Source organism: Geotrypetes seraphini, chromosome 9, assembly GCF_902459505.1.
Source record: "Geotrypetes seraphini chromosome 9, aGeoSer1.1, whole genome shotgun sequence".
NCBI classification, from domain to species: domain Eukaryota; kingdom Metazoa; phylum Chordata; class Amphibia; order Gymnophiona; family Dermophiidae; genus Geotrypetes; species Geotrypetes seraphini.
This window is the reverse complement of record NC_047092.1, coordinates 101,953,005-101,976,883: the sequence shown is the minus strand read 5'-3', so window position 1 is coordinate 101,976,883 and position 23,879 is coordinate 101,953,005. Positions and strand designations below refer to the sequence as shown.

Sequence of the window (23,879 nt, the reverse complement as noted above, 5' to 3'; positions counted from 1 at the left end):
ATGTAGAGTTATGGGTTCCAACTTGTACTCAGTGTTCTCCCTAGTGTCTTTTAGCCAGGCACTCTGCCCGGCTAATTTAGGTTAGCGCCCAGCTGTCATCTCGCATGTTATTGCGAGATGACAGCCGCAGATCTACCTTTTCTACTCTCGGTAGGCTAGATTGCACGGAGATAGGCATGTCGACTTGCTACGGGACTTGGTGATTGCTGAGTGTTTCTCTCAGATCCTAGTTTAATGAATTTCCTGTTTCAATCCACTTGGTGTGAAAGTGCTACTGTGTGTCTTGGCTTCTTGGGTGATGGAAAAGGGTCCGCAAAATCTCCTCTGGGGGAATAATAATAATAATTTTATTTTTTATATACCGCCTAACCAAAAATGGTTCTAGATGGCTTATAACAAATAAGCACTAGTGATATAGATGTCTCTAGAAGTGGTATAGAGGCGTCTAGTGGTGGCTTTCTCTGTGATTTTTTCCTTGTGTCCTGTATGGCCTGGTTTGTGGTGGTCTCGGTCTCCATAATGTGGTTGGATTCAGGGTGTTGGGTATGTTGGGCTTAATATTTGGCCACCTCTCCCTAAATCTACAAGCAGTTGATTGCCAGGGTTAAAAGTGAGACTTGAGAGAAACTTTAAAGGTATGATACCCCCTCCTTTACGAGCCCGTAGTGTGGGTTTTAGCACCGGCAGCAGCGGAAACCGCGCATGCCGCCCCGACTCTCCGTTCGCCGCCCCCCGACTCTCCTCTCGCCGCTCCGACTCTCCGTTCGCCCGCCCCGACTCTCCGTTCGCCCGCCCCGACTCTCCTTTCCGAAGGACTGCTCGCACCCCCACCCGAAGGACCGCTCCTTCTCTGAGTCCTGCGCTACGCTGCTTCCTCTTCCGGCGGTCCCGCCCTTTCTCTGACATCAGAGAAAGGGCAGGACCGCCGGAAGAGGAAGCAGCGCAGCGCTCAGAGAAGGGGCAGGACCGCCAGTAGAGGAAGCAGCTGGGCTCACTGGCATCCGGAAACAATGGTAGGCAGCTTCTCCATGCGGGAGGGGAAGGGGGGGAGGCTGTGGGGGTGCGAGCGGTCCTTCGGGTGGGGGTGCGAGTGGTCCTTCGGGGTGATGAATCGGACGTCGGGGGGGAACTTTGTAAAAAAAATTTGTACAATGCGCTCACGCGTATAACGCGCATGGTTATGCACGGTTTGTAAAATCGTGTACAACGCGCGCATTATATGCGTGAAAATACAGTATATGTCACTAACGTAATACGTAAAAATAATTAAAATCAAACAAAATGAATTTGTCAACTTTAATGGTTAGTTACAGGTTTTAGGGATATTTACTTCAATACTAAAATCCCTAAGGTGATGACTTCTCTTTTGTCCTGTAATTTTCTTAAGAGACTGTTAATAAAAACACAGGTATAAACTTTTTTTTTTTTTACAGGTTTGTGTTGATTCGCTTGTTCTGGTGCTGTCACAAACTAATAATGGAAAGGATTAATTGTCATCTTTATTTGGAAAGTAGAGCTGTGGATTTGTTTTGGTCAAAGTGCTTTGTAAGTGCAATGACACTTCCATGTGTGAACTAAGGAATTCAGTGCAGATTTTCCGGGGGCATGGCAAGATGGCGGATTGAGGCTGCAATCGTTCCAAGGTCGAGAGCTGCTCGAGCTGCATTCTTTCATTCCTTTTTCATTATGGGTAGTGTGAGGGCGAATCCGCCGCTGCCGCCCTCACAAACATCATTCCCGGCTCAGCAGTCCCTGGATCGGTAATGTAAAATTGAGCAAACCGCCGAAGGGTGTTCCTGCTAGTGGTTGTCAGCCTAGCATTGCTAGCAATCAGCATTTTTGATTGCCCTAACCAATGTCAGCAAAGGCCTATGGGAGATCATATCATTCATGTCTGACCTTAGGGAATGTCATTGCAAGCCTAAATTAAATCAGTGCTTAAAAGGTAACAAACGAACTTGCAGCTAAGAGGTGCAAAGAGGTGTTAAGAAGATGTGTTAATGTCTGACGCTTAGGATGGACAGCTTAGGATGTACATTAGGTCCAGGTGCACAGATAACTAAGATTAATCAGAAACTATTGTCAGAGGCATACTGGAAAGTACATTTGACTCCAGTCTAGCACACCTCACTCACCTTTTATGAGTCTTGCTTTTCTGTAATATTATATATTCTTTATGCAAGCACTTCCTAATGAAACCTCTGTGAAGGCATTGAACTCGGGACTTGCTGTTTGTAAGGGCGCTTCAACCTAACCCCTCTAAACCTTACATTTTGGGGGGTCTAACCTTACAGCTATCAGGAGGAAGTAGCCTCCACCACTTTGGGATTGGACCTGTCGTCGTCCCCTCCAATGGTTCTTCCTACTCTGGGCACCGGCTGTGGAGCAGGGAGAGACGGAGCTTCTGGGACTATCAGAAAGCGATCAGCTCATCAGTTCAGAAGTGGAATCTCATCTGCAGAGCCGACTGTTCAATCTAAGAGTTCTACTCAGTATCCAGCTGGTGGAAAAATGGAAGTAACTCTCGACTCTATCTGGAAGGTGATTCAAGTTTTGAATGACACTGTTGCCAAAACTACCCAAGAAACTTCACTTCATGTGAGTAAAGTTGCGAATTTATCACAGACTTTGGACTCTAATAATCGGAAAAATCAGAAATGTTTTCTACAATTAGATAATATTGGTGTTTTGAGGGAGTCAACTTCAGCTCTCATGAAGGACAATATTGCTTTAAACTAGAAAATTGAACGTATAGAAATTTCAACTGTAATTACCGAAATTACATCCACAGGGGGCGATGTTTTGGATGACGCCTTGTTGAAAATGACCATTGGCCAGCAGGAGTGGCTTGCTGGACTGCAGTACTATGACTGAGGATGAGCAGATTGCTTATGCCATGCAGATGTCCCTGCAGGGAGTGGAATTTGGACAGGCCGAATCTGCAGACCTAGACAGTGGTGCTGTCATGGATACTTCTGAACCCAGCAAGGAGGAAGATGATTATATCATCATGCAGGATTCTGAGTTTTTGCAGAGTGTGCCGGAGAATCTGCCAGGGGTGGATCCCAACAATGAAGCAATCCGTAATGCCATGGGCTCCCTGGCCTCACAGACACCAAAGGAGAAGAAAGACAAAAAGAAGAAGGAGAAGTGAGGCCTCCTGCACACTCTGACCCTGGGATCAAGACTCTGCAGTGCATGTTTCAGTCCACATTACCTCAGTGTTGGCAAGGGTTAAAAGGATTTTGGAGGGCTAACAGTTAATAAAAATGCCCTATAAACAATGCAGTATTGCCATGTATATGTATTAAAGACTGTATTCTGATTTGTCTTTGAAAAATACTGTATAGCTAAAGTTTAATCTGTAGAGAGTGGGACCTAGTACCATGTGTGGCCAGCAGATGAGGAGTTGAAGGTGTGTCCCAGCACTGAAGTGAATGTGTGTTGCATCTTTGTGAGGGATAACCTGAAGGAATCACTGATATAGCATGTGTGGCATCTCAGCTAGGAACTGGTGTCTGCACTACTGCAAATAAACCATGAAACTAAAAAAAAAGAAGAAATTTCTACTGTAGTCATCTTTTGGGGACACTTCTAAAATGTATTGCCAGCCATGTCTCACACCAGCTCAAGCAGAATACATATTCACAAAAATACTATATTTTATTTAATCATTTATTTAGCCTGCCATCTCAAAGGAATCAAGAACGGGTTACAAGAGTACATTCACAGTAAAAGCAGAACAAACTTTCGTGAGAACTCAGAGATTGGCGGACGTAGGAGGTTTAGATTACTGCATTTACAGTATAGGTGTAACATACAGACTTAGATACAGAAGTGGTTTGAATTGCAGCATTTTCTGTATAGACAGGCATAACAGAGGTACGAACAAAAGAATAGCCTTACTGGGTCAGACCAATGGTCCATCAAGCCCAGTAGCCTGTTCTCACAGTGGCCAATCCAGGTCACTAGTACCTGGCCAAAACCCAAGGTATAGCAATATTTCATGCTACCAATACAGTGCAAGCTGTGGCTTCCCCATGTCTTTCTCAATAACAGACTATGGACTGTTCCTCAAGGAACTTGTCCAAACCTTTCTTAAAACCAGCTATGCTATCTGCTCTTACCACATCATCTGGCAACACGTTCCAGAGCTTAACTATTCTCTGAGTGAAAAAAATTTCCTCCTATTGGTTTTAAGAGTATTTCCCTGTAATTTCATTGAGTGTCTCCTAGTCTTTGTAATTTTTGACGGAGTGAAAAATCGATCCACTTGTACCTGTTCTACACTCAGGATTTTGTAGACTTCAATCATATCTCCCCTAAGCTGTCTCTTTTCTAAGCTGAAGGGCCCTAACCGTTTTAGTCTTTCCTCATACAAGAGGAGTTCCATCCCCTTTACCATCTTGATCGCTCTTCTTTGAACCTTTCCTAACATAGAAACAGACGGCAGATAAGGGCCACGGCCCATCTAGTCTGCCCATCCCAATAACCCTCCTAGCTACACTATATCTTTCTTGAGACAAGGAGACTAGAATTGAACACAATACTCCAGATGAGGTCGCTCCATGGAGCGATACAGGGGCATTATAACATTCTTAGTCTTAGTCCCTTTTTTAATAATTCCCAGCATCCTGTTTGCTTTTTTGGCCGCTGCCACACATTGGGCAGAAGGTTTCATCATATTTTCTACAATGATACCCAGATCCATTTCAAGGTGCATCATTTTTGGATAGGCAGCCAGTGTATGGATGCTAATGCTGGGGTGACATGGTCGCAGAAGCCCAGGTTTTTCAGGAATCGGATTGCGGCATTTTGCACACCTTGGAGACAGGAGAGTGTTTTTGCAGGTAAGCTCACTACTGTGTTTCCCCGAAAATAAGACAATGTCTTATATTCATTTGGGGCCCAAAAAGGGCACTAGGTCTTATTTTCGGGGTATGCACATAATCATCTCTCCCTCCCTCTCCTTTACCCCAATTATTCCTCTTTCCTTTCTCTCCCCATGTGCAGCATCTTTCCTCCCCTCCCTCCCTCCCCCCTGTGCAGAAGTTTGCCAAGCTTCTAACCTTCCCTCCCTCCCATCCCTCGTGAAGCAAACCCTTGCCCAGCTTCTATCCTTCTCTCCCTCCTATCTCTTATGCAGCAGAACCCTTGCCCAGCTTCTATCCATCCTTTCCTCCCTCCCATTCCTTGTGCAGCAGAACCCTTGGTCACCCCCCTGCCCCCACCGCGCAGCTGAACCCCTGCTGACCCTCCATCCTTCCCTTCCCGCCGAACGCGAGTGAGCCCTACCCTCAACTGAAGCAGTGATGGGCCAGCAGCACTCTAAACAGGCTGCTTTGGCCTTGCCGCAGCAAAGTGAAATCCTCAACGGATAAGGCCAAGCAGCTGCTTGCAGATGTTCAGCTGTGCGTGGATGGGGGGGCGGGTTGAAGAGTAGGGCTTATATTAAGATCTACCCCGAAAATGATGCCAGGGCTTATTTTGGGGGTAGGGCTTATTTTGGGGGAAACACAGTAGTAGCATATTGCAGTAGTCTAAGCTGGATAATAAACGAATATAGTAGTTGGCGGAGGTAATAAAAGGATGATGATACTAATTTTGATACATGGTTTGATAGCGACAGATCTGAGTCAAGAATCACTCCTAGGCTGCGGACGCTGTCTTTGGCTGTAAGGGTGTCATTTCCCCAGGAAAGAGATGGGTGGCAGTATGCACAGGTATCCCTATGAATCCAGAGAAGCTCTCTTTTGACAAATTGAGCTGTAGTTTATTTGTAGTCAGCTAGTTTTTTTTATTTCTGTTAGGCAGCAAAAAATATCTTGTTTAAGGCCATAAATTCTGTGATTCTCTATTAATTCAACATTTCTAGATATAACTATATGTTTTTCACAACTTTTCTCTTTTGGAATTTTTTATAAGGAGTTTTACATACCTGCAGGTTTTTATACTGGTCTGTCCCCCTAGAGCACATGTTGGAGTGAAGATGGAGACTTCAGCTTTGGCTTAAGGTTATGAATACAGTAAATGAAGTGTGAATAATCTGTTGCATCATACACCCCATTCCCAATTCTAAGGAAAAGAGTACCAAATAGAACACTCATGTTTGCTGTTCAGCAGAGAAAATGGCCATTTTGGGTCAAAGACATCATCAATATGCACCCAGTGTTCTCATGGTATTGTTTTCCTGAGAGTTGGGAATGGGGTGTATCATGAAACAAATTATTCACACTTCATTTGCTGTATTCATAACCTTAAGCCAAAACTGAAGTCTCCATCTACAATCCAACATGTGCTCTAGTGCAGTGTTTCTCAACTCAGTCCTGGTGTACCCTCTTGCCAGTCAGGTTTTCAAAATATCCCTGCTTTGCTAACTGAGCCTGAATCTGGGTCAGGTGACCGGCATTCCCCGAGGGGTTCATGTAGGAGGTTGGGGAAGAGTACGTGTGGCTTTCTCCCCCTCCACCACCGAAGAAAAGGTATCGGGGTGGGGGGAGGAAAAAAATTGTTAGTCGGCTGGGACGGATCCCTCCTGTCCCAGCCTATCACTAGACCACCAGAGGTGAGGGGTGGAGCAGGTTACAGGTCAGGGCAGTGGTACAGGGTACAGAGCCTGTCAGGGAAGGGGGAACAGGGTGCAGAGCCTGGCAGGGAGTGAGGGGGACTGGGTGCACAATTTGGTTCAGAATGTTTTTTTTCTTGATTTCCTTCTCTAAATCTAGGGTGCGTATTATGGTCAGGTGCGTCTTATAGTGCGAAAAATACAGTATGTAAAACTCCTTATAAAGAACTAAAAAAAAAAAAAAGTTGTGAAAAACAGCTATATCTAGAGATGCTGAATTAATAGAGAATCACAGAATTTATGGCCTTAAACTAAACTAAACCTTGGGTTTATATACCGCACCATCTCCACGAATGCGGAGCTCGGCACGGTTTACAGGAAGAAGGATGAGAGAGGAACTACAGTGGAGAGATTAAAGAGTTAGGTGTAAAGGGGAAGGTGAGAGGCCTAAGAGGGGGGAAGTGTTACAGTTTTGAGAATAGCCAGGTTTTTAGGTGTTTGAGGAGAAAAAATAAAATATAGCATTATAGTGAATCACACTGATAGGCACCTATTGTGGAGGCACCCAAAAATAGCTTTAGGCAAAACTAAGAGATAGCCGACCATGCGAGCGCTTAAGTACGCGTAGCCCTTTCAGGACCAAGGGACATATTTGTCCCATAACTTTAAAATCCTATAAATTTTGATTGGGATAGTCTACAGTTCTAAATTTGATATGTACGGATTCCATATGATACTGCCTTTATCTAAACAAACTGGTTCCGACATTCATTCATTAGCATCGTTGCCAGATTGACGAGAAGATTCACTTGCCACACTGTCCATAAGCCAGAAGTGTGATTTAAAAAAAAAAAAAAAAATGATATTTCACAAAAAAAATCAATTTTTACCATAAAAATGTCGTCAAATCCACAAAAATTGGCCTACGATCCTTATGGTCCTGAAAGGGTTAAGAGCACTGATTCTGTAAGAAGCCACGCCCAAGTCTAACATGCATAGTGCCTATTTTTTTGAAGGCCGCCTAAATATTTGGAGGTGCCTTGTTACAGAATCGTTATTTCTTGATAGACACCTAGCTTTCAATTATTGGCAATTTAAAAGCTTAATTAACCTTATTATTCAATTTAGTTAGGCAAGTATCTGGTTGGTATTGAAGATTTCCTGGAATTTACAGGTGTGTGATAGTAGTCACTGATGATATGAAAACTGAGATTGTGAATGAATCAAAATTAAGTGAATAAATTAAAACTTAGTACCTATACATTAAAATTTGGAAACTCAGATGAGGTTTAGTGACAAAGCCTTGAGGCCTTGTAATTAGAGATTAAGCTCACAGATTGGCATTCCTGTTTCTACATTCAGGTTGATTTTGTGACTCTTAAAACATAAATTTATGTACCATTCTTCATATACATCCATGGAGTTTATAGGTTCTCAGAGGAACAAGAAACTTGGGAGTTTTACAGAGAGAATCTGTTCCTTGCTAATTGGGAGGTCATATGGATGCCAGGATGTAGATGTCAAGACTAGGCTTTTTACTGACATGATTGATATTTGAAAAGGTCAGAGATCAAAAGTGATTTAGAAAGAAAAAGTGAAACACTGCCACCTGCTGGGTTTAAAAACTTAACAGAATGGACTTTTAATGTTAACATTAACATAAGGCATTTTTGTGAAGGAAGTCATGTGATCAACTGTGCCATTGTATTCTAACGCATGATAATTATTACAAATGATGTCACATAGGGTATAAATCTGTTTGTCCTTGCTTTCTCCCTTTGAAGAACACTGAAATTCTGATGGCTTGCTCTTCCCAGACAATAGGAGCACTGTTAATAAATTCTAATTGTTTGTTACATGGCTTTTCCTTATGTCTGTTATTTGAAATCACAGAACGGAGTCTCTAGCCCAGTCATGTGGGAGAGAGAATCCATTCTGGCAATTCTTTTGGCCTCGATGTTCAAGTCTTCCAGCCTGGCTTGAACATTGCCCGCCTCTATAATAGGTGCCTAATTTTAGGCGCCGGTTACAAAATTTGGGCCTGTCTTACCTGTGATGAAGTCCTCGTAGCTTGCAACTTTCAGTTAACATCATTGTCACCTGAACTTCTGAGGCTTGATCTAATATTAAAAAAATATTAAGAGTTTGTAGCCACAATAGTATTTTGAAAATCTTAAAACATTTATTTAAGAGCAGGAAAGTAAAAGTAAAATAAAGAGATTATGTACTTACTTTGGTAAGCTCTTTTCCTTTAGATAGGTGAGACATTCTAGACAGATGGGTAATACCCCTATAGCCGCATGAAGCTGTAGAAGGAATCCACTCTGGATTTTTCACTCTGCCTCTGCTATACTTCACTGGGTTCTCTAGCTCCATCTACAGTTAGTACCCAAGCACTGAGAGCCACCCAATAGAAGCACATGTAGCAATAGGCTAAACCAACTGTTCTGCTCAAGAATTAACTCAATAGTAATGTTAACTGGCAACACCAGTTTTAAAGTAGCTCAGAAACTGCTTCCATATAAAGCTGAAACATATATACAAATTCTTCCTAGCCCCCAAGAGCTGACGGGCATCCAAGAATCAGCTTGGAGAAGCATACACAGAGTAAAATAGTAGACAAGCACATTAAGGACTGGGCGGGGGTCTAGAATGTCTCATCTATCTACTGGAAAAGAGCTTACCATGTAAGTACTAATATCTTTTTCCAGTGCAATAGGTGAGATATTCTAGACAGATGAGACATACAAAAGCAGTCCTCTAAATAGCTAGGGCGGGTTGCTATGCCAACTCTGAAAACCAAGGACCCAAAGACAGAATCCTGTCTTGCCGCCACATTCAGTGCTGTAAAACCTGGCAAATGTATGAAGAAAAGACCACGTTGCTACTCTGCAAATCTCCTCACGGGAGACAGCTCAAGCTGCCGCCTTCGAAGAAGCCACACACGTGGAAGAATGTGCCTTAACTGAAACAGGAGACTGTTTCTCAGAAAGAATGTAGGTTGACAAAATGGCTCTATGGATCCATTTGGAAATCATGGCCTTGGAAGTGGCTCACCTAAGGTGATATTAATTTGTGTTTCTGAGGCTGCTTAGGGTCCACAGCCTTGTGAAAGAAGTACCAGCCATGCAAGCCCCAAAAACAACGAAGGTCGCCCCACTGGGATACACGAGGAGAGCCCAAAGACTTAATCCCAGCAAATTTCAAGGTGAAATTAGCAGTTATGAAGAAGTAGGGAGCTTTAGAAAAATAAAAAATAAATATCTAAAAATCCAAGATGACCACCATCAAAATTGTGATATTTTTCACACTTCCCAAATTCTAAAAAATGGCAATTTTAGGATTTTTCAGGAGGTGGAACACAGGGTAACATCAGAATACATTCAAAACCCCACTTTTCCAACCTCCCCCAATTCCTCTCACAGGCTGTCAGCCTGTGTACTCACTGTGTACTGACAGGATCTGTGCTGTAGCCAGCTTTCAGCTCTTTCACAGTAATTGGATGAGAAAATTCACTGCCACAATGCTAGGAATGCCTCCATAAATCTGATCGTCAGACTGCCAGTCAGACTCCTATGCCCGACCATACCTCCCACCCCTGCGGCCCAAAGGATGTGCGGAGATGCAAAGATACAGCAAGTACCCTGCGAGAATCCACCGATCCTCCTAAGGGTGGCCAACTGCCTGCGCTCGACCCCTGTTTAATAGTAGGTGAGACCACGTCAGGGATGGCTCTGAGCTCCAGAGAAAACTATACATGCTAGATAACAGGTACCCAGTGGGATTGGCCTGTTAGCTACAGACTGAAGTCTATGAATTCTCAAGCAGGCAGAGCTATCACTCCAAGCACCAAATTACCCAAAAATGGGACAAAATTATTTCAAATTAAAAACAATAAAATGGAGAGAGCAGAACACTCCTGCAGGCATGCGTGTAGAAGGAAAAAAACTTAGGTGGAGATAGAGAACCCAGTGAAGTACAGCAGAGGCAGAGTAAAAAATCTAGAGTGGATTCCATCTGCAGCTGCATGTAGCTATTGGGAAATAACCCATCTGTCTAGAACAGGGATAGGCAATTCTGGTTCTCGAAAGCCACAGGCAGCTCAGGTTTTCAGGATATTCACAATGAATATATGTGAACCGCTTTTAAGAAGCGATCCCCTTACCTGGTGTTATATTCTCCCCCTCTCTTTTTAATTTGTTTTTTAATGAAATAATTATTAACTTTACCTTCCCCCTTCACCCTCAAGCTCATGTTCGGATTTGTAATTTGTCCATTTAATGTTCACATTTCCCCTCCCCTTATAATAATTTATTTTAACCTTTCATTTTTAAAATTGTAAACCAGCCAGGTGCTCGGCGATGGTCGGTATATTAAAATTAATATACTTGAACTAGATGGATTTGCATGTACTACCTCCTTGAGATGCAAATCTTATCTCATGCATATTTATTGTGAATATTCTGAAAACCTGACCTGCCTATGGCTCTTGAGGACCGAAATTTCCTACCCCTGGTCTAGAATGTCTCACCTATTGCACTGGAAAGAGGACTTATTTTTAGTTGATAAGCTAAATTATGGTGTTTTTATATGCACAGTTTACAAAAAAATTCTTGATAAGCAGCAGTAAAAATGTATCTATCAGTGCTAGCAGAGAATACAGAAAGGTTCTAGCATCTTCATTAGGTGAAGGTCAAACATTATATTCTCTCTCATTCCTGTTATTTCATGTTCCCTGATCTATTAAGAGAATTCTCTTCCCTTTTTCTTTAGCCTCAGAAATATGGAAATTGATAGAAGCTCATATCCCTACACAGGACAATGCAACACAGTCCATGATATTTCATTGTATGTAAACATTAGAAATTAGTACTAGAAGTGAAGTCACTTAATAGGCTATTACCATACCTGGATATAACCTATTCAGTAGCACAGAGATGGCAAAAAAGGAGGAAGAGGAATTGTCTATCTAAAAGACAAATATTAAAGCAGCAGGTATGGGGAAAAATCCAGATTGGAACCAATTCCTCAAGCTTTACTCAAAATATGTAAAACCTAATTGCCTATTGGATAATTGCTCACCAACTATTATGAAATCAGCTCCTATCTCCTTCAAGGCTGAACTTTTTAATTGGGTTTCTTCATGTATGTGTACTGGCAAATTCCCGATGGAACTTGGTCATAGCCATGTGACTCCTATTATTAAAAACTCTAAGGCAGTGTTCTTCAACCTCTTTATACCTATGGACCGGCGGAAATAAAATAATTATTTTGTGTACCGGCAAACTATTAAGACTGAAATAAAAAAAAACTCTGTTTCCGCCCCGTCTCCACGGACTCGGTCCCCGCAAACCATCTGATCCCATTCGCACAAGCCTCAGTTATGATTTTTTTAAATAATTTTTTTATTTAATTTTCAATTACAATTTCCAAGCATACTCATCTTGAACAGAAAGATTGACCGAAATTAAACATACAAATAATATGAATTAAAAGAAGCCTAAATCAAAATTAAAGGAATAACAACAGTAATTCTATCATTCTCAAGTCCTCAATTATAGGGATCCAATAAAGAAATACTTAAGTCAAGGAAAAAAACAGCCTATAATGGTGGGAGGTTTATCTTCATTTAGAGTTATCACTTATTCTTTATCAAGGCGTTTAAGAGACAAAAATCCAGTCAACTGGGATGGATCATAAAAAACATATTTAAGGGATTTATATCTAATTATGCACTTGCAGGGGTAGCGTAGGAAAAATCTCCACCAATAGATGTTACTGCGGGTCTCATCAACAAAAATTCTCGCCTTATCTGAGTATCTTTAGAGACATCAGGAAACATCGATATTTTTTGTCCCAAAAATTTTTTAAATTTATTTTTAAAGAATAACCTCATTATCAGGAGCTAAAGTGACTGTTACTAATAATGTTGCTGGTTTCACAATTTTTTCCTCAGAAGTTTCCAACAATTCAGAAACATTAAGAGGCTTGTCCTGATAGTTTTGCTCTTGATCTAGTTGTTCCTGGCTTTTCTTATCTGGAAGGTAATATACCCTAACAAAGGGGGGGTAATGATTGTTCTGGAACATTCAGAACTTTCAAGAAATATCTCTTCAAGCTATCTTGATGAGTTGTCATAGGACTTTTAGGAAAATTTAATATCCACAAGTTGTTAAAGCAATCATAATTTTCAAGAGTTTCTAATTTTCTCCGTATATTGTTGCTATCTTTAACTTGTATCTCTTGAAAATTTTTTTATTGTTTTCAATTCTATAGTCATTTTATGAGTTTCACTTTTACTTTGGTTAATTTCTTGTTTCATCTGTAATATTTCTTCTTTTTGTGCTTTTAATTTTCCTTCTATCTCTTCAACCTGTGGGGAAAGAGTTTTCCCCAGGTTCACAACTAAGTCCCAGATGTTCTCCAAAGTAACTTCAGGGGGTTTTACCAATAAGGAAAAATATTGCAGTGCCGTTCCAATCTTACCAGTTACTGGTTTTGTGTCCAAAACTCCTTGTACCGGCTCCTCAGTTGATCTTCCGGCCACAGATAGCTCCAGGGAAACAGGTTCCCCCACTGACTCCAAAGACAAGCTCTCAGATAGACCAGCCTCTTGCAGTGAGAGCACTGCCTCTTTGGACATGCTCAAATCCTGTGGAGAGCTTGCTTGCTGTGGCCATGAGGGAGGGATTCTGTGGTCTGGGCTCAGAGTAGCATCAAGCCCCAAGTCGTCTGCAGTGGCGTCACTCATCACCAGCGTCGGCAGTAGGTGTTTCCCAGACAGCTCCAAACCTCCAGTAAGGCGCAGCAGAATTTCATCAATAGTGCCACTCAAAGGGATCCCAGGTTGTCGGGAGGCTCCACCAGTTCCTTTCCCCTTCTTTTTGGAATAGTTAGTAGCGATAATAATTGTATGTGATGATCTTAAGGTGGCCAAACAGGTTGAAAAGGCGACGGCGACAGCTAGAAGGATGCTAGGGTGCAAGGTAGAAGTATGACCATAAGGAAAAAGGAGGTACTGATGCCCCTGTATAAGACTTTGGTGAGACCTCGTTTAAAATATTGTGTATTATTCTGGAGGCTGCACCTTCAAAAAGATATAAAAAGAATGGAGTCGGTCCAGAGGAAGGCTACTAAAATGGTGTGTGGTCTTCATGATAAAGCGTATGGGGACAGACTTAAAGATCTCAATCTGTATACTGTGGAGGAAAGGCAGTAGAGGGGAGTTATGATAGTTGTTTAAATACCTATGTAATATAAATGTGCATGAGTCGAGTCTCTTTCATTTGAAAGGAAACTGCAACGAGAGGGCATAGGATGAAGTTAAGTTGTGATAGGCTCTGGAGTAATCTGAGGAAATATTTTTTTATGGAAAGGGTGATAGATGCGTGGAACAGCCTCCTGGAAGAGGTGGTGGAAACAGAGACTGTCTGAATTCTGATTTTAATTTTTTATTGATTTTATTATTTAATTTGTTTATTGAATTTTATAATAATACAAGTATACAATGATAATTTGATACAGATCAGAGATGAAGAAATAAAAATTGACACAAAAAATTATTATAAACAAGTAATGTTAACTCTTATTTAGCCCACAATATTGGAGATCAAGAAAATAAATAAATTTTAATTCAACTATTAAATTATTGGAGTAACGACATAAGATAACCCATTTCACTACCAGATGGAAGGCCATATCTAATTATTCATGGGTTACCACACCTTCTTCAGAGGTAATGAATTCCTTTAACTGTTTGGGCTCAAAGAATAAAAAATTCTTATTTTGAAATAACACATAACATTTTGATGGAAATTTAACAAGAAATGTAGCCCCTAGAGCAAGAACTCTTGGTTTTAAGGCCAATAATTCTTTCCTATGTCTCTGGGTTTTTTGAGCTAAATCAGGAAAAATTTGTACATTAGAGCCCAAGAACTTGTCATTAATATGACAGAAATACAAACGCAAAATAAATTCCCTGTCACTTTCCAGGGCTACTGTGAGCATCAAGGTAGTTCTATCAGTCACAACCTCAAGGGAGTTTTCCAAATAATTTGTTAAATCCATATCCACATTTTAAACCGGTTGCTTTCCAATAGGAATGGACTCCTCCTGGGGTCGTTTGATATTTAGGTAATATGCTCTCACAATTGGAGGTAAATTCTCCATTGGAATGGCCAAGGTCTCCTGAAAATATTTCCTTACCATTTCCACAGGTGATATAATAGGACATTTTGGAAAATTCAACATTCTCAAGTTGTTTCTCAGTAGTTAGTTCTCAAAATTCTCCATTTTACGTGAAATATAGGAGCTCTCTTTAATCCTTTCCAATTCCACTCTCCTCATTTGTCCCAAATCCTCTTCATGCTTCTCCAATTTTTCTTTTAAATTAGTTACTATAGACCCTTGTTGCTCAACCTTAGAAAGGACAGTTCCATAATCCACTTTCAAGGCAGACAAATAAAGTTTCAGGTTGGAATCCATGATTGATATGGCCTGCCAAAGCACCTCCATATCAATTTTTTCAGGCTTCCTCAACTCCCCAAACAAAACAGTTCTCCCTCCCGGAGCGTCTCTCACCTCTTCTTCTTCTCTGGTGCAGGGACTTAGATGACCCTGTTCTCCTGCTCTTTCCTCCAAAGAGTCCCGTGCAGGTACCCCTCTCCCAGAGGTGTCCAAGCTTCCCAGTCTCGGAGGAAGGACTACCTCTGACCCCTGCACCTGTTCGCTTCTGGGTTGGGGAGGAATTAGCCTATGCTCCGGGCTTAATGAGGCCCGGCTTCCCGCACCGAGAGTTCCCGAAGAATCTGGGTTCTCCCCTGAAGTGGAATGGGTTTCTTCATCCAAACGGGCCAACGTGCTTTTGATCGACGTTTGAACCATCCGCTGAAAGGCTCCAGTCGCCGGAGGGTTAGGGCGAGAGGCTCCCTTCCTCTTCCCCATATCGAGATGTGAGGGAGAGTCAGTGCGAGTGCTGGTTCAGGCATCCGTTCGACGCCATCTTGATCTTTTATTGATTTTATAAAAACATTTTACAAGTGTAACAGATTTTTAATCAATTAACATTCTTGAAAAGCACTTATGTATTATACGTAAATACCAATATAAATCCCTCCCCCTTATCTAAACTTTTGATTATTAATTATACTTATGCATAAGCAATAAGTATGACATTTCAAATGACCCGCATTTATAATTTATACTGAACTCGGTTCAAAAGATTACCCTCTCTTTAACCTTAACCCATCTACCCACCCCTGGATGTGTATACTAGACTTGCTAGGAATTGATACTTCTTTAACACAAAGACTATCTGAAATTAATGACTTTTAATGAACGAGTCCATTGGACTCCAAATTTGTTTAAACTTCAGGTATCACCTTTTTTGTTCTGCTAATATTCTTTCATATCTATAATATAGGCAAAGTGTCTCCCACCAAAAAGGGAAATTTAAACGGTCCCAATTCTTCCATTTACTCATAATCAGTTGTAACCCCACCCCTAACATTATGTACATCAAGCGGATTTTCAGGCAGGAATAATGTACTGAATAAAACAGTCCCATATGATAAAGGTAAATTGACTCCAAGAATTAAAGTAATTTTACTCCATATATTTTTCCAGAAGACTTGAATCAATGGGCAATGAAACAGCATATGATCTCAAGTACCCAGCTCTAACTTACAATGCCAACATTTGTTGGACTGAGTATTGTCTAATTTTGGCAATCTCACTGGGGTCCAGAAAATTCTATATAATAGAAAAGACAAAGTCTGTCTCATAGCCGCAGACCCTGTGCAATTCAGTCGACGAATCCATATTCTAGGTCATCGTGCTATGGCGATCTTATGCTGTATTTCAGTGTTCCAAATATCATAGAGACTTGTTTTAGGTTTTTTTGTGTATATATTCAGATATTATTTTATACCATTTAGAAGCTTGATGTCCCTTAAAATCTACTTGAAAACACAGGAAAGGGAAGGTGCCTTGGCTTGCCAGAGTACGCCATTCTGGAAACCCCTTTTGTATAGATTGCCTCAATTGCAACAATTTAAAAGATTGAGTCTTTGAAAGATTATATTATTGCTGTAAGTTGAGCAATAAGGCTAACTTATCCTGAACAATTATGTCATTTAACGAATGAATTCCCGCCTGTACCCATTGTTTCCATAGAATTTTGGAGTTCCCCACCATTATTTTTGAATTTAAGCATAGATTGAGATTTTGTTTTTACAGTAGGCTTAAGTAATAAAGCGTCTAAGAATTTCAAAGTTTTTATATATTCTTGGAAGTCGAATACTCAGTAAGTATTTAAGGTGAAGTGGAGCCATCAGATGTTTCTCAAGAACAAGCCAATCAGGCAAACTGTCCAGAAGTTCCGGAAGAATCCAATACATACCTTGACGCAAGATATATGCCTGATGGTACCTATAAAAATTCAGAAAATTAATCCCTCCTCACGCTCTGAAGTTTTTGCAAGGATGCCAAGGATATTCTAGGGGTCTTTCCCGACCAAATGAACCCTGCAAGAATTCTATTTATTCTTTTGTAAAAGGATATCTTAAAATAAATTGGGATCATGCTCATTTGATAACAAATTACCGGCGCGATCATCATTTTGACTGTTTGAACTCTCCCCCACCAAGATAGATATAATGGGTTCCATCTTTCACACATTTCTTTGACCTTAAATAATAACCATTTCTCATTAATCATGATAGTTTCTTCCAAATATTTTGTAATTATTATACCCAAATATTTTATTCCATCTTCCCTCCATATGAACGGAAATGAGTCAAATAAATCTTTTATACAATGAACATTTAAAGGAAGGACCTCAGATTTACTACACTTAATTTTATATCTAGAAAATTTACCAAAATTGTCAATCAAATCCAACAAAGCTGGAATTGTGGAATCTGGATTAATTAGATGGAGTAAAATATCATCTGCATAAGCTGAGACTTTAAATGTTCGTCCACTATAAGGAATACCCTGTTTCTCCCCTGCTTGTTGAATTGCTAACAATAAAGATTCCAAAACTATATCAAAAAGCAGAGGAGATAGAGGACAACCCAGACAAACTCCCCTTTCTATAGGAAACCGTTCCGTGATTATATTATTAATGTAAAGTCTTGCCGCAGGATGACTGTAAAAAGTTTGAATCCTATGAACAAATCCAAGCCCAATCCCAAACCATTCCATTGCCCTATACATAAAGGACCATTTGACTTGATCAAAGGCCTTACTTGCATCAAGCGATACCAAGAAGGCTGTAACATCTATAGATTTTGCAAGATCTAGCATATGTAATGCCAACCTGGTATTATTACTAGAGTATCTCCCAGCAACAAAACCAGTTTGATGCATACCAACCATATAAGGGAGAGCCTTTGCTAGTCTCAATGCTAACAGTTTCGCTAGCAATTTATTATCAACATTTATTAATAAGATCAGCTTGTAATTAATTACCAATAAAGGATTTTTATTTGGTTTAGGGAGCTCGATTGTGAATGCTTCTGACATGGTTCCCATAATAGGTCCTTTTCCCATTTGTTTTCTATACACTTGAAAAAGATGAGGTAGTAATGTATTTTGGAAGGTTTTAAGAAAATGTACTGTAAATCCATCCCTACCTGGTGCTGATCCCACTTTGAAAGATTTCAATGCAGTTTGGAGCTCAGGCAGAAATATGGGTACCTCAAGAGACTCTTTAATGTGATTTGGAAGTTTCGGTCCAAGAACAGATTGTAAAAATTTTCCTGTTTTGTCCTGTCTTTATTCCCAGAATCTACACTAGAGGAGTAGAGTCTTTTATAATACATGAGAAAGTGGGATAAGATCTCTGACTAATTAGTATAAGCATTCCCCCTTTATCTCTAATAGCCGTAATCTTTTCCCTGCATTTTTTAGCCTCAAGATAATTAGCGAGCACTCTACCTGCCTTATTTGAGTTTTCATAATACACTGTCCACTGAAAGAAGAGATCGTTTCTTGCTAATTGACTACTAATGGCATTATATTTGAATTTGGCTACCATTAGGGCATTGAGACATCAATTTCCTTTCAAGAACCAAAATCATCCTTTCCAATTTAGAAAAATCAGTCATTAATGATTTCCGCAATATGAGATGAATAGGCTATAATTTGACCTCATATAGTCACTTTAAAAGCATCCCAAATGATTTTGAAAGATAACTCCTCAGATGAATTAAGTTGGAAGAATTCCAAAATTTTTGTTTCCATTTCCTCCACAAAATTAGTATCAGCAAGCAGTGAATTATTGAATCTCCACACAGGAGCCTGAGAATATTCTTTATCAATTTGAAAACTCATCCAAATACCTGCATGTTCCGTTATTACAATAAGATCTATCTTAGCTTCCAGAATCTGATTAATTATATGATTTGATATTAAAAAATATTCTATATGGAAAAAAAGAATTATGCACTTATGAACAAAAAGTAAATTCCCTAGCCGTAGGATTAAGAATCCTCCAAATATCCTTTAATCCAGTGTTTTTCAACCTTTTTACACCCGTGGACTGGCAGAAATAAAAAAATTATTTTGTGGACCAGCAAACTACTAGGACTAAAATTTAAAAAACCCCGTTTGCGCCCCATCTCCGCAAGCTCAGTCCACACAAATCATCTGATCCCATCCACACAAGCCTCAAATAGTTATGATTTTATATTGAATGTATTTTACTATAGTATAAAAAGAAACAATATTCTGTACAATTGTCATTTTATAAATACAAATAATTCAGAGCAAGGATCAACAAAACCCCTGTCTCCCCTCCCCTTCACATATATCCCCTCTACTATCAAGAAAACTGAACAAGCCAAATTATTACAGAATGCTACACAGAAATATCATGCTAACAGAATACTGCAGTCACACATGACAGGAATAGTTTTAGGGGAGTGCAACTAGGGCAACTGCCCCCTGGTCAGAGAGCGCCCTAAGCCAGCTGGAAGCTAAAGAAGCACTGCCTGGGCTTTGCAGTCCCCAGTTATGTCTAACACCAGCTCTAGCAGGATATATATTTCAAATTTGATATATTCTAATCACAAAATAGAAATAAAATTATTTTTTTCTACCTTTTGTCGTCTCTGGTTTCTGCTTTCATCTTTTCACTCTCTTCCTTCCAGCATCTGCCCCTTCCATCCACTGTCTGTCCTCTCCCCCTTCCATATGGTATCTGTCTTCTTTCTATGACCCTCTCTCCTTTTTACATGATTCATTCCAGCTTCACTGCTCTCTTCATTTTTATCTCTCCTACACCAGATCTACCATCATTGTACTTCTCTGCTTATTTTTCTGCTGACCCCTTCCTATCATCAATCTCTCTACTTTCTCATGCCTGTGTCTCCCCTTCCCCTCCTCTAATCTCCCTGCCAGCTGTTTCCTTCCTTTTTTCATTATCCCTTCCCTCCTCCTCCTGTCCAGCAGTAACTCTCTTCCCTTCCTCCCCTCCCAGCAGCCTCTCTCCTTCTCCCTCTCCAGTAGCAGCTGTCCCTTTTTTTCCCTTGCCCATAAGCTTCCCTCCAGGTCCAGTAGCAGCTGTCCCTTTTTTCCCCTTGCCCAGCAGCTTCCCAGACTCCTTTCCCTCCTCCTCTCCCAGCAGCATCTCTCCTTCTCCCTCTCCAGTAGCAGCTGTCCCTTTTTTTTCCCCTTGCCCAGCAGCTTCCCAGACTCCAATAGTGTCTTTCTTCCCTGCCAGCAGCTCTCCTTACTTCCCAACGCAGCGATTCAGGAAGGCAGCCTCGGGTCCTTTATTGGGTTGCACCGCCTCTGAGGAAAGAGGAAGTTGCATCATCAGAGGCAGCCGCAACTCAGCAAAAGCCCCAAGGCTGCCTTCGTGAATCGCTGCGCTGGGAAGTAAAGGAGAGCTGCAGAGAGGGGAGAAAGCCACTGTCGGAGGCTCCCCAAGATCTCTTTGGCCCAGCGCAGATTTCAGCTGTTGATCTTGCTGGCCCTGCGCGGACCGGCAGGAAATTGAAGTGAATCAATCTTGCCGGCCCTGCGTGCACCGGCAAAAATTTCCTGCGGACTAGCACTGGTCCGCGGACTGGCAGTTGAAGAACAGTGCTTTAATCCACAAGTGCTCATTAAATCATCTACTCCCAAAGACTTCATATATCTACCTGGTTGTTTGTCTATGTAAGGATCCACTATAGTATTGAAATCTCCTGCTAAAATCAAGTTTGAAAAAGCCTGAGACAATCTACGAATCTTCCATAATATTTCGGGTATAGCCAAGACCATAGCAGAGCCTGTGGTGGGTCTTGCAATCGACGCGGAAAAAGCTTTTGATAGGGTCGAGTAGAGGTTTCTGCTTCAGGTTCTGCGATGGTATAATTTTGGTGAGGAATTTGTAACTTGGATACAAGCATTATATCGGTCTCCGTGCTCCAGAATATTAATAAATAATTCTCTCTCAAATCCGATTATCTTACAAAGGGGAACAAGACAGGGCTGTCCTCTTTCGCCTCTTTTATTTAATTTATCATTAGAACCCTTTTTATCCTCCATTAGACAATCTGAAGACATACAGGGAATTCCTACATCGCTTAGAGATTTTAAGATAGCAGCATATGCTGATGATATTATGCTTTTTCTTAAAAATCCTAAAAGACCTAAAATAGCACTCAATAAATTAAAGGCTTCTAAATTTCATGGGGGGGGGGTTAGTTTTCCCGATTTTCGAAATTACCATTTGGCTTTTTTAGCGAAATATGGCTCCTATTGGCTGTCCTATAATGCTTTAGAAGACTCAACTAACGTTCCTTCTTGGTTCACTCTAGAATCCTCTATATGCAATCCTGTACCTTTACAGGCCCTTCCTACCATGTCATTACCCAAACAACTTAGACAATTCCCTCTTTTTACAGCGCCACTTACTGCGATACGTGCGTTAAATAAAATAGTGGTTAATTCAATTTTTTCTCACAAAGATATGACACTTTGGAATAATGCCTCCTTGAAACATAACAAACGATGTTTCAATTGGAAGACATGGAGAGCTGCTGGTGTTTGGCAGGTTCGATCTCTATTTGATGGATCCGAGTTATTATCCTTTTCTAAGTTCAGTGCTCATTTCCCGACGCTAGCGTCTAAAAGAAAACAATGGTTAATTCTCACTTCTCTCCTTTCCACTTCTCTGACTTTGCATGTCTATCCTCTTGGAGTACTCAGACCATTGCTATGGGTAAGGCTATGTCGTTTTATTATAAGAAATTAAGAGAATCATGTTATACCCCCTCTTCGGATATAGTTTCTAGATGGTCTAATGATCTCAATTGGCATCTGTCAGACAAAGATTGGTGTCAATTATGGTCCAAAACTAACAGACCCTTATTATCAGCTAGTATATCTCAATCTTTACTGTTTGTAATGTGGAGAGCAGTTTGGACTCCCTATAAAATGAAAAAAGCAAATCTTTCTTCTGAAGATATTTGCTGGCATTGTATTACATCTCAAGGAACGCTTAAACCAGGGGTGTCCAATGTCGGTCCTCGAGGGCCGCAATCCAGTCGGGTTTTCTGGATTTCCCCAATGAATATTCATTGAAAGCAGTGCATGCAAATAGATCTCATGCATATTCATTGGGGAAATCCTGAAAACCTGACTGGATTGCGGCCCTCGAGGACCGACATTGGACACCCCTGGCTTAAACATATGCTTTTCTCCTGTCCTAAGATTCAACCATTTTGGGTCCAAATTTGGTCCAGTATTTGTGAGATAACTGCTTGTACTGCTGATCTTTCTTTTGACATTATCATATTACGCTCTTTACATCCATGCTTTAAACTTTGTACATGTGAAAACAAATTGATTGATATCATGATCTCAATAGACATCCAACAGGTTCTTCAGAATTGGAAATCGGCATCTAGATTGAACTTTACCTTCTGGTGGAATTCCCTATGCTTATACAAGCGATTTGAACAGCATGCAGCAGAAAAATTACATTATCATCAGAAATTGTCCGTTCAATCTTTGTGGACCCCCATTGACAGTTACTTGCTCACGTTATAAGTGCTTTCAATTTTATTTATTTATTTTATACTTTATGAGCACTACATTGCATCACAACCTTTTGTGAACTGTTGTTGTTTACTGAATGTTCCTTTTTCTAATGTAAATGTTGATTTTCAATAAAAAGATTGGAACTGAAAAAGCCTGAGCAAGAATAATCTGATTTTTTTTTTTTTAAATCTAACTAATTCAAATTTGGGGCATATAACATCAACAATTCCTCACCTAAAGTCATGGTGACATATACCCACCTCCCCAATGGGTCAGCATTAATATTCTAAAAATTGGCAGAAAACTTTTTATTAACAAAATTACCATACCAGCAAAAAAACAATGCTTTTTCCAACCTCCTTCTAATTTTTTTGATTCTCCTGCGGACAAATGTCTCTTGCAAAAAAATATATATCAGCTTGTTGCTGCTTCAAGAAAGTTAGTATTTTTCTTCCTTTTTATACAAAGATTTAAACCATTAACATTTAAAGAAAATAGTTTTATAGCCATTTTGTGTTAAAGAAAAAACTATCAAATCAATTCCAATTCCCACCATATTTGAAGAATAATTATTTAATGCACATCTAGATATCTTAGCCCCCCTTCCTTATCCCTCCTGCTCCCCAAATGAAATAACTCATGGCCAACTTGGATGTGTATAGGCAGACCTATGATTCCCTCCTCCCCCCCGGACTGAACTTATATATTATAAAGCAGAATTTTTAACTCTATAATCTAAAATAACCCCTTTCAGGGCATATATATATTTAACCAAACTACCTAACAACCCTAACATCATTATCTCAAAAGTCTTAATCCATATATAACCTTTTACTGCCGGTCCTCCCTTCCTCCAGCTACATGAGAGAGGTAGATAGTCACGTAGCTGGAGGAAGGGAGGACCGGCTAGTGACTTGTCTCCCAGGGGCCAAGACACGAGACATCACTGATAGGATCGAGAGGATCCTGGACGGAGCAGAGACAGAGGAGACTGCGGTGATAATCCACGTCGGAACGAATGATGTGAGCCGGAGGAACTTCAGCATGGCCACACTGACTGACCAGTTCAGGGTCCTGGGACGAAAGCTGAAGCAGAGTACCCGGAGGATAGCATTCTCAGAGATCCTGCCTGTACCGAGAGCAGATGCAAAGAGGCAGGCAGACCTCCAGGCTGTGAATGCATGGTTGAGGAGATGGTGCCAGGAGGAGGGCTTCCACTTTGTGAAGAACTGGACGTCCTTCTGGGGAAAGAGCAAGCTCTACCGGCGGGACGGCCTGC

At 40.7% G+C, this 23,879-nt stretch overlaps 1 protein-coding gene across 5 annotated transcripts in view; it reads right to left on the bottom strand.

The window, feature by feature from the left end:
- RYK (receptor like tyrosine kinase) overlaps window positions 1-23,879 on the bottom strand; it is a 1,376,634-nt gene that overhangs the window by 493,670 nt on the left and 859,085 nt on the right. For all 5 annotated transcript variants that reach the window (XM_033957872.1, XM_033957871.1, XM_033957870.1 and 2 more), the window contains one exon: window positions 8,616-8,685. In XM_033957872.1, coding sequence (XP_033813763.1) covers window positions 8,616-8,685 — 70 coding nt within the window. The remainder of the gene's footprint in view (window positions 1-8,615; window positions 8,686-23,879) is intronic.